This window comes from Nerophis ophidion, linkage group LG01 (assembly GCF_033978795.1).
Source record: "Nerophis ophidion isolate RoL-2023_Sa linkage group LG01, RoL_Noph_v1.0, whole genome shotgun sequence".
Classification (NCBI taxonomy): domain Eukaryota; kingdom Metazoa; phylum Chordata; class Actinopteri; order Syngnathiformes; family Syngnathidae; genus Nerophis; species Nerophis ophidion.
Genome location: NC_084611.1, coordinates 65,914,270 through 65,928,793, shown reverse-complemented (window position 1 = coordinate 65,928,793; position 14,524 = coordinate 65,914,270). Strand labels below are relative to the sequence as shown.

Sequence of the window (14,524 nt, the reverse complement as noted above, 5' to 3'; positions counted from 1 at the left end):
GCTAATTATCATGCAAATTAGTAACATATTGGCTCTTAATTAGTCATTATTAAGTACGTATTAATGCCTTATTCTGCATGGCCTTATTATACAACCAGTAAGCCATTAACTAAGAGTCTTCCCTCAATAACCTCGTCATTATTGCTTATTAGTAACCCCTAACCCTTATATGTTCCCCTGGTGTCCAAATAACACTAAATTAAGTCGTTGTTACTTTAATAAGAAACTAATTAATGGTAATTATGTTCCCCATGCTAAAGTATTACCAAAAATAGTTATAATGATATTTATGCGAAAATAAGGACCCAAAATAAAAATAAAAACTTCACCTCATAAACAACACAATACAGGCATAGATAACGATATCACCCATATTAACGAGAATATGAACAGAAAGGAAGTGCACAATATTGACGTTATCACGCAAGTGTCGATTTGATACTGACACCGCGCTTGGTGTCGACGACGGGATCCACCCCACCTGCCCCTAACTCCATTGTGACTCAGATATTGATATCATAATATTGGAGGAATTGTTCTCAAATGTCAGGTAAATACATGTAAGCGTTGAAAAACTTGTTTTAATTGATAGTATGATGATAATGATGATTATTATTATTTATTGGGGCATGTAGAAGAAGAAGAAAGAAGATTTAACATTTGTTGTTGTTGTTGATATTTAACACACACACACACACATATATATATATATATATATATATATATATATCCATCAATCCATCCATCCATCCATTTTCTACCGCTTATTTCCTTTGGGGTCGTGGGGGGCGCTGGTGCCTATATCAGCTACAATCGGGCGGAAGGCAAGGGTACACCCTGGACAAGTCGCAACACAGACAGACACAAAACATTCACACTCACATAGGGCCAATTTTTAGTGAAAGATTCTGCGGTGGGAGGAAGCCGGAGTACCCGGAGGGAACCCACGCAGTTACGGGGAGGACATGCAAACTCCACACAGAAAGATCCCGAGTCTGGGTTGTAAACCAGGACTACTCAGGACCTTCGTATTGTGAGTCAGACACACTAACCCCTCCACCACCGTGCTGCCCTATATATATATATATATATATATATATATATATATATATATATATATATATATATATATATATATATATGTATATATATATATATATATATATATATATATACTTATGTATACATTTTATAAACATTTGTTTAGAATATGCAACATTTACGTACAATTAAAAAATAATACTAATCCAAACAAGTACACAAAAAGCACAAAACAGCGCCGGGGGTTGTAAACTCAATAAAGTAAGATATAATGCAATATATATGTGTGTGTATATATATATATATATATATATATATATATATATATATATATATATATATATATATATATATATATATACATGTGTGTGAGTGAGTGTGTGTGTGTGTGTCTGTGTGTAACAAAATTTAAAGCCATAAGCTCCGTAAATAATTTACATTTGTAACACTGCATTATAGTTTTCACAGCTATTTGGTTGTTCGAGGTAGAAAGTGTTTTTAAAGTACAGTTCCAATTCTTTTTTAAAGGCACAAAAAACAGGTCGGGTATTGAGAAACTTACATGTATAAATATAAAACTTAGCCAATAGTATAATGAGTTTTTCCCCTACAGTGTGATTCCAAATAGCACATCTGTAAAACAAAGCGCTGATATTTAATATTTAGTCTCCAGTGCGCGCTGCTTTTGGCGTCATTTGGCGTTTGCGGGGTGCTGGCGCGTCATTGGCTGGCGGGAAAGAAGCTGTGCGCAAAACCAAGCGCGCCGCTCGCCAGTCGCTCGACAGAAGCCGAGCTGTGAACATCATCTTCTTCATCCTCATCACCACAGCTGCTTGTTTCACTCAAACAGGATCTTTTCTCAGTTTAGTGGAGGAGGGAAAAAAACAAAAACAACACTTTTTTCCCCCTCGATGCTTCCATCCTGAACAGAATTGATGGGAAAAGATCAGATGGATGCGCGTCAAAGGACTTTGTAAATGCGCACTTTTAGTCAAAAATAAGGATTACATTTATATATTTTTTTGCACTTTAAAAATGATTGTGTTGCTTTTTTTGCTCTCCGTGCCGGAGGGCGTGCTCTGCCAGCTGCGCTACTCGGTAGCGGAGGAGCAGGACCCCGGGACCGTGGTGGGGAATATCGCGGACGACTTGGGTCTGGACATCACCAAACTTTCCGCGCGGCGCTTCCAGACGGTGCCCAGCTCGCGGACTCCCCACCTGGACGTCAACCTGGAGAACGGCGCGCTTTTGGTGAAGGAGAAAATAGACCGGGAGGACATTTGCAAGCAGATGACTCCGTGCCTTTTGCACCTGGAAGTGTTCCTGGAGAACCCGCTGGAGCTTTTCCGCGTCGAGATCGAAGTGATGGATATCAACGACAACCCCCCCGCCTTCCCGGAAGCGGACATTTCCGTGGAGATATCGGAGAGCGCCATCCCCGGGACGCGCTTCCCGGTGGAGAACGCCTTCGACCCGGACGTGGGCGCCAACGCGCTCGGCACGTACGCCATCACCAACAACAACAATTTCTACCTGGACGTGCAGACGCAAAGCGACGGGAACAAGTTCGCCGAACTGGTGCTGGAGAAGCCGCTGGACCGGGAGCAGCAGGCCGTGCACCGCTACGTCCTCACCGCGGTGGACGGCGGCGACCCGCAGCGCACCGGCACCGCGCTTTTGGTCGTCAAAGTTCTGGACTCCAACGACAACGCGCCCGCTTTCGACCAGTCCGTGTACGCGGTGGACTTGCTGGAAAACTCCCCGCTGGGCACGGAAGTCATCCAACTTAACGCCACCGACGTGGACGAGGGAGAAAACGGAGAGATTGTTTATTCCTTCAGCAGCCACAACGCGCCGAGGATTAAAGACTTGTTCAGCATCGACGCCCGAACCGGCAGAATCGAAGTGGCGGGAGAGGTGGACTACGAGGAGTCCGGTACGCACCAGATTTACGTCCAAGCGAAGGACTTGGGCGCCAACGCGGTCCCGGCGCATTGCAAAGTGCTCGTTAAACTCCTGGACGTGAACGACAACACGCCGGAAATCAGCTTCAGCACCGTGACTGAGTCCGTCAACGAGCAGGACGCCCCCGCCGTCATCGCGCTTTTCAGCGTCTCGGACCGGGACTCCGGTGAAAACGGCTTAATGAGCTGCGAGATCTTAGGCGATGTCCCCTTCAAGCTGAAGTCCTCCTACAAGAACTACTACACCATCATGACGGACGGTCCGCTAGACCGGGAGACCACCGAGTCGTACACCATCACAGTGGTGGCGAAGGACAAAGGCCAGCCGTCCCTCGCCAGCAGTAAGTCCATAAAAGTGCACGTTTCTGATGAAAATGACAACGCGCCTCGTTTCACTCAGGCGGTTTACGACGTGTACGTGACCGAGAATAATGTGCCGGGCGCCTTCATCCACGCCGTGAGCGCTTTGGACCCTGATGTGGGACAAAACGCGCTCATCACCTACTCCATATTGGAGTGTGACATCCAAGGCATGTCCGTGGACACCTACGTGTCCATCAACCAGGACACGGGTTATTTGTACGCGCTTCGCTCCTTTGATTACGAGCTGCTCAAAGAGTTCAGCTTCACGGTGCAGGCCAAGGACTCGGGCACCCCAGAACTGTTCTCCAACGCCACCGCCAACGTGATCATCGTGGACCAGAACGACAACGCCCCCGCCGTCATCGCGCCGGTGGGCAGGAACGGCACCGCCAGGGAGCACCTGCCCCGGTCCGCTGAGCCCGGTTACCTGGTGACCCGCGTGGTGGCCATGGACGCGGACGACGGCGAGAACGCGCGGTTGTCCTATAGCATCCTGCAGGGCAATGAGATGGGGATGTTCCGCATGGACTGGAGGACTGGGGAACTGAGGACCGCACGCCGGGTCTCCCCCAAGCGGGACCTCCAGGGTCACTACGACATTTTGATCGAGGTGCGGGACCACGGCCAGCCGCCTTTGTCGTCGTCCGTCAGCGTTAGCGTGATTTTGGTGGACAGCGTGGTGGAAGGGCGGACCAACGACCGCGGCTCCGCCTCCAAAGCCAAGGAGACCTCTCTTGACCTGACCCTCATCCTCATCATCGCTTTGGGGTCCGTGTCCTTCATCTTCCTGCTGGCCATGATCGTGCTGGCGGTGCGTTGCCAGAAGGACAAGAAGTTGAACCTTCACACCTGCTTGCTCGACTGCTGCTTGTGTTGCGGCTCCTGCTGTGGCCGACAAGCTCGCAGCCGCAACCAGAAGAAGCTGAGCAAGTCCGACATCATGTTGGTCCAGAGCACCAACGTGACCTCGGGGGCGGGAGGCCCTGTGGGGCAAGTTCCAGTGGAGGAGTCCGGGGTGGGCGGCGTGGGGGGCGGGTTTGGCTCCCACCACCACCAGAACCAGAACTCTTACTGCTACCAAGTGTGTCTAACGCCAGAGTCGGCCAAAACCGACCTGATGTTCCTGAAACCCTGCAGTCCCTCACGCGGCGCCGACGTCGACCACGCCAATCCCTGCGGCACCCTGGTCGGCAGTTACAGCGACCAACAACCTGACATCATTTCCAACGGCAGCATTCTGTCAAATGAGGTAAGAATGAATCATCTTTTGAGTTGTTATTGACTAATATGGATCCTGTGGCCTTTAAAAAATGTGATGATTGGATATCAATTGTTGGATGTCATGAGACCTTTTTAGTTATGTTCACCACAAATGTTGAATTTTGGGTTCATAGTTTAATGATGCTTTATGAACGTGTTTGTGTTTTATTAAAAGAGCCCATCTGAAGTGAATTTATGGGAGTAATAATCACCACCACCACAAGTCACTATTATTCATATCAATTACACTACAGACAAACCTAATAAAATCAAGTTTTTGCATATAAATAAACAATCTAGCTGAAATCATTGATACGGGCAATACAACATTCCTACAGTGAAGCATGGGGGTGACAGCATCATGATGTGGGGATGTTTTTCAGTGTCAGGATAGAGCAGTGTTTCTCAACCTTTTTTCAGTGATGTACCCCTGTGAACATTTTTTAAATTCGAGTACCCCCTAATCAGAGCAAAGCATTTTTGGTTGAAAAAAATGAATAAATAAGTAAAATACAGCACTATGTCATCAGTTTCTATTTTATTAAATGGTATAACTGTGCAAAATATTGCTCATTTGTAGTGGAATTTCTTGAACTATTTGGAAAAAAAGATTTAAAAATAAATAAAAAACTTGATGAAAAATAAACTAGTGATTCAATTAGAAATAAATATTTTTACACATACAAGTAATCATCTTAAAGTGCCCTCTTTGGGGATTGTAATAGAGATCCATCTGGATTCACAAACTTCATCCTAAACATTTCTTCACCAAAAAAGAAATCTTTAACATCAATATTTATGGAACATGTCCACAAAAAATCTAGCTGTCAACACTGAATATTGCATTGTTTTATTTTTTCTTCACAGTTTATGAACTTACATTCATATTTTGTTTAAGTTTTATTCAATAAATATATTTATAAAGGATTTTTGAATTGTTGCTATTTATAGAATATTTTTAAAAAAATCTCACGTACCCCTTGGTATACCTTCAAGTACCCCCAGGGGTATGCGTGCCCCCATTTGAGAACCACTGGGATAGAGGAAAACATGAATGCAGCCATGTACAGAGACATCCTGGATTAAAACAAACACTTCATGAAGCTTGAGAGGTGTGAGTTTTCCTTGCCCTTATGTGGGTTCTTCCGAGGATGTCGTAGTGGTTTGTACAGTCCTTTGAGGCATTTGTGATTTAGGGCTATATAAATAAACATTGATTGATTGATTGAGGTGTTGCAAAGAGGAATGGGTGAAACTGCCCGAAGATAGGCGTGCCAAGCATGTGGCATCGTAATGAAAAGGACTTGAGGCTGTTATTTCTGCCTAAAGTGCATCAACAAAGTATTGAGGGGATGTTGGGAATACTTACTCACGTTATTTTTTTTATTTTTTTCATTTTAAATAACTTTAAAATAAAAATAAAAACATTTTCACATTGACAAGATGGGGTATTGTATGTAGAATTTTGAGGACAAACATGAATTTACTCCAATATAGAATAAGGCTGTAACACAACAAAATGTAGGAGAAGTGAATATGCACTTTCTGTACTACTTATATTTTTAATCTGCATGTAAAATGTATCACTAAATTATGTAGAATATTGCAATATTGTATCAAGTATTGTTAGTTTCGTAACGTGCAGTCCTTGCCAATACCCAGCAATATTATTGCAGTTTTCATGTTACACTCAAGTAACTTAAGAAGACTACGTGTGTTTTAATAAAAGAGGTCATTAGAAGTGAAATTATGGAAAAATGATCACTGAAGTCAACTATATCCACAGAAATGACACGACAGACAAAATAATGTGTTCAGTAGTTTGCATAAACATAACCAAAAACAATCTGGCTGGGTTAGGTTTGTTAAACAATATCCACTACATCACAATACTTGTGTTGTTTATTACTGTTAATTGGTTCCACGCCTGATTGTGTTGAATTAATTTCTGGGAAATATGAATCATTTGATATAAATACAATATGTAAATGAGTAAGCATACAAAAAAAATTATTCTAGATGCAAATTTTAGCATTATGGTAGCCATCGAGACATGAAATAACACCCAAACAGTCAACTGTGCACTCCATTAGTACAAGTAATACATAGTAATGCTGCACGAAGCTGAGCCAATCAGTAGCCATGATACTAAACACCACGCTCTTATTGATTTGGTCTCATTTGGTGGTCAATACGACTATAGTTTTGATATTTTTCCTTTTGTTTTTGCCGTTGGTATCCCTATAATGCTGAATGTGGACAAATAATATGTTTAATATGCTTGACAAATATGTGATAGAGTGATATCTATAAACTTCAAAGCTTAATGTGATGAGGATTGACTGAAATACCTTTTTTTCTTAAATTTTATACATTTTTAAAGTTGTTTTGGGTGCACTGTAACTGCCAGACAGTTTATTTGAAGCAACAAAATATGAATATGAGTTTTTTTCTATTCGATTAATCGTTGCAGCCCTAATTCATTGAAATTATTCCGCCCACTGCATCTGCGCATGTGTATGAACCACAGAAATACGGAAATGTGATTGTCGTTGCAATAATTAATGCTATATTTTTGTATTTTGTCAAGTCAGGTTATCAGTTTCCCACCAAAATAAAACATAACCTCATAAAGTATACATTTAGTAGTTTGTCGTGTGAAAACATGTACTGCATTTTGAATGACAAAGTAAAAGAAATTGCTATTTGCATTTCTTGGAGTCATACATGTGCGCAGATGCAGGGGGTGCATTAATTCCAAAGGAAATCACGTCTCGCCAGAAAATCAATACAAAGACATTAAAGGCCTACTGAAATGAGATTTTCTTATTTTAACGAGGATAACAAGTCCATTCTATGTGTCATACTTGATCATTTCGCGATATTGCCATATTTTTGCTGAAAGGATTTAGTAGACAACATCCACGATAAAGTTTGCAACTTTCGGTGTTAAGAGAAATGCCCTGCCTCTACCGGAAGTCGCAGACGATGACGTCACACGTGTGGGGGCTCCTCACATATTCACATTATTTTTAATGGGAGCCTCCAACAAAAAGTGGTATTCGGACAGAGAAAACTACAATTTCCCCATTAATTTGAGCGAGGATGAAAGATTCGTGTTTGAGGATATTGATAGCGACGGACTAAAAAAAAAAATGATTAAAAAAAAAGGTAAAAAAAAAACGCGATTGCATAGGGACGGATTCCGATGTTTTTAGAGACATTTACTGGAATAATTCTGGGAAATCCCTTATCTTTCTATTGTGTTGCTGGTGTTTTAGTGAGTTAAATAGTACCTGATAGTCGGAAGGGTGTCTCCATGGGTGTGTTGACGCCAATGTCTCAGGGAAGTCGACGGCAGCTATGGACGGCACAAGCTCAGCTTTTCTCCGGTAACAACTGACTTTTTAACCACAATTTTCTCACCGAAACCTGCTGGTTGACATGTGGTCAGGATCCATGTTCTCTTGACCGCGCTCTTATCCATAGGAAAGTTTCACCTCCAGGAATTTTAAACAAGGAATCGTGTGTTTGTGTGGCTAAAGGCTAAAGCTTTCCAACTCCATCTTTCTACTGTGACTTCTCCAATATTATTGAACAAATTGCAAAAGATTCAGCAACACAGATCTCCAAAATACTGTGTAATTATGCCGTTAAAGCAGACGACTTTTAGCTGTGTGTGTGTGCAGCGCTCATATTTCCTTAAAACCCGTGACGTCTTGCGTACACGTCATCATTACACAACGTTTTCAAGACGAAACTCCCGGGAAATTTAAAATTGTAATTTCGTAAACTAAAAAGGCCGCATTGGCATGTGTTGCAATGTTAGTATTTCATCATTGATATTAGATTAGATTAGATTAGATAGTACTTTATTTATTCCGTCAGGAGAGTTCCTTCAGGAAAATTACAATTTTCAGCACAATCCCATTCAAGATCAGACAAACATTACAGGGAGACAGAACAGGATCGCTGACGGGTCTGCCGGCTTCCAGCGCCCCTTACAAAAAAGACTGTGTGGTGGGTAGTAGTGGGTTTCAGTAAATAAATAAATAAATAAATGGGTTGTACTTGTATAGCACTTTTCTACCTTCAAGGTACTCAAAGCGCTTTGACACTACTTCCACATTCACCCATTCACACACACATTCACACACTGATGGAGGTTGCTGCCATGCAAGGCGCTAACCAGCACCCATCAGGAGCAAGGGTGAAGTGTCTTGCTCAGGACACAACAGACCCGACAATGTTGGTACTAGGTGGGGATTGAACCGGGGACCCTCGGGCCACTCTTCTGCGCCGTCCTTTAAAGATCTATATTATGTGGTTGAAAAGGGTATTGCGATAAATTGCCACTTTAAAAGTTTTCCCCACCCGAAATATCGCAAAATATTTCATACCATAATACTCGTGACTCAAGCATCGGTATGTGTAATGTATCCCAAAGTCCTTGCCAATATCAAGCACTATTAATGCTGCTTTCATGTGACATATCACAAGTAACTGTGTGTGTGAGTGTGTTTTATTAAGAGACTCCATCTGAAGTGAAATTAGGTGAGCAATAATCACCACAGTCAATTTTATTCATAGAAATGACGCGACAGACAAACCTAATTTATTCCAGCTTTCGCATAGAAATAACCAAGAACCAATCAAAGTATAAGTGAGTTAAGTCACATCGTAGATTCTTCTAATTACGTTCCTTTTTATCCTCCAAAGAGGGATTCCGATAAATACTTGAAGGCCAATTTATGCTGAGGGAGCAAATATTAAATGAGAAGAGGAGATAAATGAGTCAATGGCCTCGTTTTGTTCAATGAGGACATTTTTTTTGTGGATTGTCAAAGTCTTGCCTTTGCTGCACGTTAAGTATTCTGCACACGAGCCAGTATGGCAGCAGCAAGAACAAAGGTTGTTCAGTCCCAGCGTCAGCCGGCTCAATCATTTACGCATTCAATCGCCTCCTAAACCACTCTCTCTCTCTACTGCTCTCGTCTTGTCTCTCAACTCACTAAGTGGACACGTACGTGCAAGTGGATGCGGTCAATATCTCTACTTTTTAACACTGTCTGCTAGGGTTGTCACCATTTCCGATACCTATTCCATATCTATACCAAGATAAATATGCAAACACGTTTACTTTTAAATTCACTGCTTTATTCAGAAGTGTCTCAAAGTATTTAGGGTGACTGTGCTTCAACATCTGTCTGCACATAATTTAAATTGCAGTATCAGTTGCCAAGAGGTAACAAACTATTCAAAAAAGAACTGCAGTGTTCTATAACATCTCAGTATATCAAAACAAACAATACTGTGCTTATACATATGCTCATAAATAATAACAATTGTCAACTATTTTACGTTCTAAAAAGAATAGCAGTGACATGGAGCCTGCAATAATATAAATCCAACAATATTGTTTATAATATTCTTCTAATATGGTTTTAGTGTGATGTCATCATGTCACGTTTAATCAAATATGCTCACGAAATGGCGAAAACTCATATTTAAATGCACATTAGGTCAGGAAAAAACACAGAGGCTATATCATCCCTACAAGCCTGTTTCAGGCTTGTAGGGATGATATAGCTTATGGGTGTCAAACTCTGGCCCTCGGTGTAAATTTGGCCCTCTGTGTAATTTAATTTGGCCCTTAAGGCAATATCAAATTAACATTAGAGCTGGCCCGCCGGTATTATACAGCAGTGGTGCCGCTGTAACACCGCATTCACCGCTAATACTCTTACTTGCCAACCTAACCGATTTTCCCAGAAGACTCCCGAATTTCAGTGCCCCTCTCGAAAATCTCCCGGGGGCAACCATTCTCCTGAATTTCTCCCGATTTCCACCCGGACAACAATATTGAGGACGCTGCCTTTATCGCACTCTACAACCTGTCGTCATGTCCTCTTTTCCTCCCTACAAACAGCGTGCCAGCCCAGTCACATAATATATGTGGCTTTTACGCACCGCAATGAATGCAAGGCATACTTGGTCAACACCCATTCTGAAGGTGACCGTGTAAACAACTTTAACACTGTTACAAATTTGCGCCACACTATGAGCCCACACAAAACAAGAATGACAAACGCATTTCGGGAGAACATTCGCAACATAAACACAACAGAACAAATACCCTGAACCCCTTGCAGCACTAACTCTTCCGGGACGCTACACTATACACCCCCCGCTACCACACCCCCCGCTTTTTTTTTTTTTTCATTTTATTTAATATGCCATTGATATTCTTTCGTTTGTTTTTTGAAAGTTGATTTTGCACTGTTAAGTTTTATAAGCGTTGCTTGTTTTATATTCGGTGTTAAAGCAAATCAGTTTAGCAAACTGAGCAATAATTAACGTTTTTATTCTTGCACTTTCTCTGGCTACTTGAATGTTTGATTCATTCATTATTGTTATTTTATTTTCAAATGTATTATTAGCCTTTGGAAAAGTTTATTTTGATACTTACCTCAGAGGGCTGCAAATAGAAAAGAGGGATTACATTTTTATTCAAATTTTATTTGATATGCCATGGATATTTTTTATTTATTATTATTATTATTTGAAACTCGATTTTGCACGAGCACGTCACTATAAAGTAACATAAGCTTTGCTTGTTCAATATTCATTGCAAAACTTGTTTAGGTCCTATTAAAAGGTTAATTTGTTCAATTTTGGCCCGCGGCTTTGTTCAGTTTTTAAATTTTGGCCCACTCTGTATTTGAGTTTGACACCCCTGATATAGCTGAATATTCCGCTCTACCCCGGTATTGAGCACTGTATAATGCAGGGGTAGGGAACCTATGGCTCTAGAACCAGATGTGGCTCTTTTGATGACTGCATCTGACTCTCAGATAAATCTTAGCTGACATTGCTTAACACGATTAGTAATGAATAATTCTGCTGGTAATCACAGTGTTAAAAATAATGTTCGAATTATAAAACATTCTCATGCATTTTAATCCAACCATTCATTTTCTATCGCACCTGTTCAAGAAGTTGCATTAATGGTAAGAAGTGTTATATTTATTATTGGTTAGCTTTGGAATAACAATGTTATTAAAACGAATAAGAAGTGAAGTATATAGTGCTTTTTCTCTAGTGACTCAAAGCGCTTTACATAGTGAAACCCAATATCTAATTTTTACATTTAAACCAGTGTGGGTGGCACTGGGAGCAAGTGGGTAAAGGACACAATGGCAGGGACCAGGATGGCGGAAGTGGGGATCGGACCTGCAACTCCCAAGTTACTGGAACGGCCGTTCTACCAACCGAGCTATACCGCCCCAACTCATTACACCCTAAAAATGTTGGTCTTACTTAAAAATGCACGCATTTAGTTGTATTCAGTGTTAAAAAATATTATATGGCTCTCATGGCTCTCTCAGCCAAAAAGGTTCCCGACCCCTGGTATAATGGATAAACCACAGAATCCTCAACTGTATATTTAAATACAAATATTTGTGTTTTTATTTTGTATTTCGTATCAAAAGCTCAGCCTTTTCTCCTCGCGTCATGCCTTTTTTTGCTGCATTTTTCAAATATCTGCTTTTTTGTATTGTGTTGTTTATTTAATGTCTACAATGTGTCATAAAAAAAGAGCTCCGTTCAACAAACGGCCTAAACATGTATTCGCTAATCAAATGAAAGAAGGTGAAAGTGTTTGTTGCGCGATGGAGAACGGAGATCCGCCACCACAAGCCCAGGGAGTGTGCACAATCACAGCATGCAGAATGCAACACTTTAAACACCACTGCTTTACTGCAAGGTGTGGCCTGGGGAGGGGGCGGCATTTGCTGAATGCAGCTCTTTTTTTATGGGACATTGTAGAAATAGGGTGAACAAAAAAATGTGTACATATGATGATAACAAATAAAAACACAAAGAGTTGTCTTTAAATATATCTCTACCTCTTTTATTAACCTAATTCATAACAAATGACATAATGGTATCACAATACCACCATGATAAAATAATGTAGAAAACTATATGTTTGTTCTATTTTATGTACTTGACCTCTTCCGGTTATAAAACACTGTTGTTATTTTTTGAATGTATGTAATTGTATGTATCTCTTGGCGGCTGATACTGCGATTTAAAGGCCTACTGAAACCCACTACTACCGACCACGCAGTCTGAAAGTTTATATATCAATGATGAAATATTAACATTGCAACACAGGCCATTACGGCCGGTTTAGTTTACTAAATTAAAATGTTAAATTTCCCGCGGAGTTTCCTGTTGAAAACGTCGCGAAATGATGACGCGTGTTTGTGACGTTATTGGTTGGAGGGGACATATTAGCCCAGCTCCACTTACGGCTAAAAGTCGTCTCTTTTCATCGCGCAATTACACAGTATTTTGGACAACTGTGTTGCTGAATCTTTTGCAATTTGTTCAATTGATAATGGAGACGTCAAAGAAGAATGCTGTTGGTGGAAAACGGTGGATTGCAGCTGCCTTTAGCACCGAAACACAGCCGGGGTTTCTTTGTTTGTTGTGAAGCTTTAACACAGAGCGGTCAAGCGAACATGTTTCTCTACGTCAACCAGCAAGTTTTTGGATGGGAAAATTGTGATATTAAGTCAGCTCTTACCGGAGACTTGAGTGGATTATGCGACCTCATCCTGCAGCTCAAAAAGGCAGCTGCGATCTTGCCTCCTCGGGTTCTCTCAGAGACACTGGCATTCACCGCAGCCATCCGACTTTCAGGTGTAACTTTATAATCTCACTAAAATACTATTAACACAAATAAGCAGATGAGGGAATTTCCAGAATTATCTTAGTAAATGTGTCTAATTACATCTGAAACTCTCCCACTGCCGCCGCCTGGAGCTGTCGCCTTTTTTAATTTGTATTTATTTATTTTTTTTAATTACTGCTTCACTCTAACTTTCCTCATCCACAAATATTTCATCCTCGCTCAAATTAATGGGTAAATCGTCACTTTCTCAGGTCCGAATTGCTCTTACTGTTGGTGGCTCACATTATAAACAATGTGAGGATTTGAGGAGCCCTCACACCGGTGACCTAATGAGCACATCGTCTGCTATTTCCGGTACAGGCAAGGCTTTTTTATTAGCGACCAAAATTTGCGAACTTTATCGTCGATGTTCTCTACTAAATCCTTTCAGCAAAAATATGGCCATATCGCGAAATGATTAAGTAGGACACATAGAATGGACCTGCTATCCCTGTTTAAATAAGAAAATCTCATTTCAGTAGGCCTTTAAATTCTGTGCAAAAAGATAGTGAAGCACAGTCATCCGAAAGACTTCACACTATGAAAGACTTTTCAATATAATAGTGCATTGAAACATACATTGGTTATTTTTTAAATTTGTTGTCGTGGTATCGAATGAGAATCGTGAATTTAGGAAATTTGTAGGTATCAGCGACTGAAAGTCTGGTATCGACACAATCTTAGTTCCATTTTCATTTGTTTATTAGCGAGGGTGGACCGTAAGTGCCAAATCTGCATTCGTGACAGGCTTCCACAAATACATAACTATATGGAATCAACGGATATTTTTTTTTAACTTTCTTCATGCACTGAGAATTGACGCAGCTCGCTAAGAAGAAAGAGTATTTGGTACTTACAATACTGAAAAAAAGCAGGTTTCGATGTATTTTTTGCATGTTGGTATCGACTTGGTATCTAAGTATTAGGGTTGTACAGTATACCGGTAGTATAGTACCGCGATATTAATGAATCATTCTTGGTACTATACCACTTCTGAAAAGTACCAGTTACTCAGGGAATAGGTCACTGGACACTGGACTTTGAATATGACCAATGTATGATCCTGTACTGTCTTGGTATCGAATTGATACCCAAATTTGTGGTATCATCCAAAACTAATGTAAAGCATCCAAACAACTGAAGAATAAATGAT

At 41.0% G+C, this 14,524-nt stretch overlaps 1 protein-coding gene across 3 annotated transcripts in view; it reads left to right on the top strand.

Moving 5' to 3' along the window:
• The first annotated feature begins 1,828 nt into the window (after window positions 1–1,828).
• The window catches only part of pcdh10a (protocadherin 10a), a 77,232-nt gene continuing 64,536 nt past the window's right edge, over window positions 1,829–14,524 (top strand). For all 3 annotated transcript variants that reach the window (XM_061909179.1, XM_061909172.1, XM_061909163.1), the window contains exon 1: window positions 1,829–4,617. In XM_061909179.1, coding sequence (XP_061765163.1) covers window positions 1,996–4,617 — 2,622 coding nt within the window. In that variant the 5' untranslated portion in view covers window positions 1,829–1,995. The remainder of the gene's footprint in view (window positions 4,618–14,524) is intronic.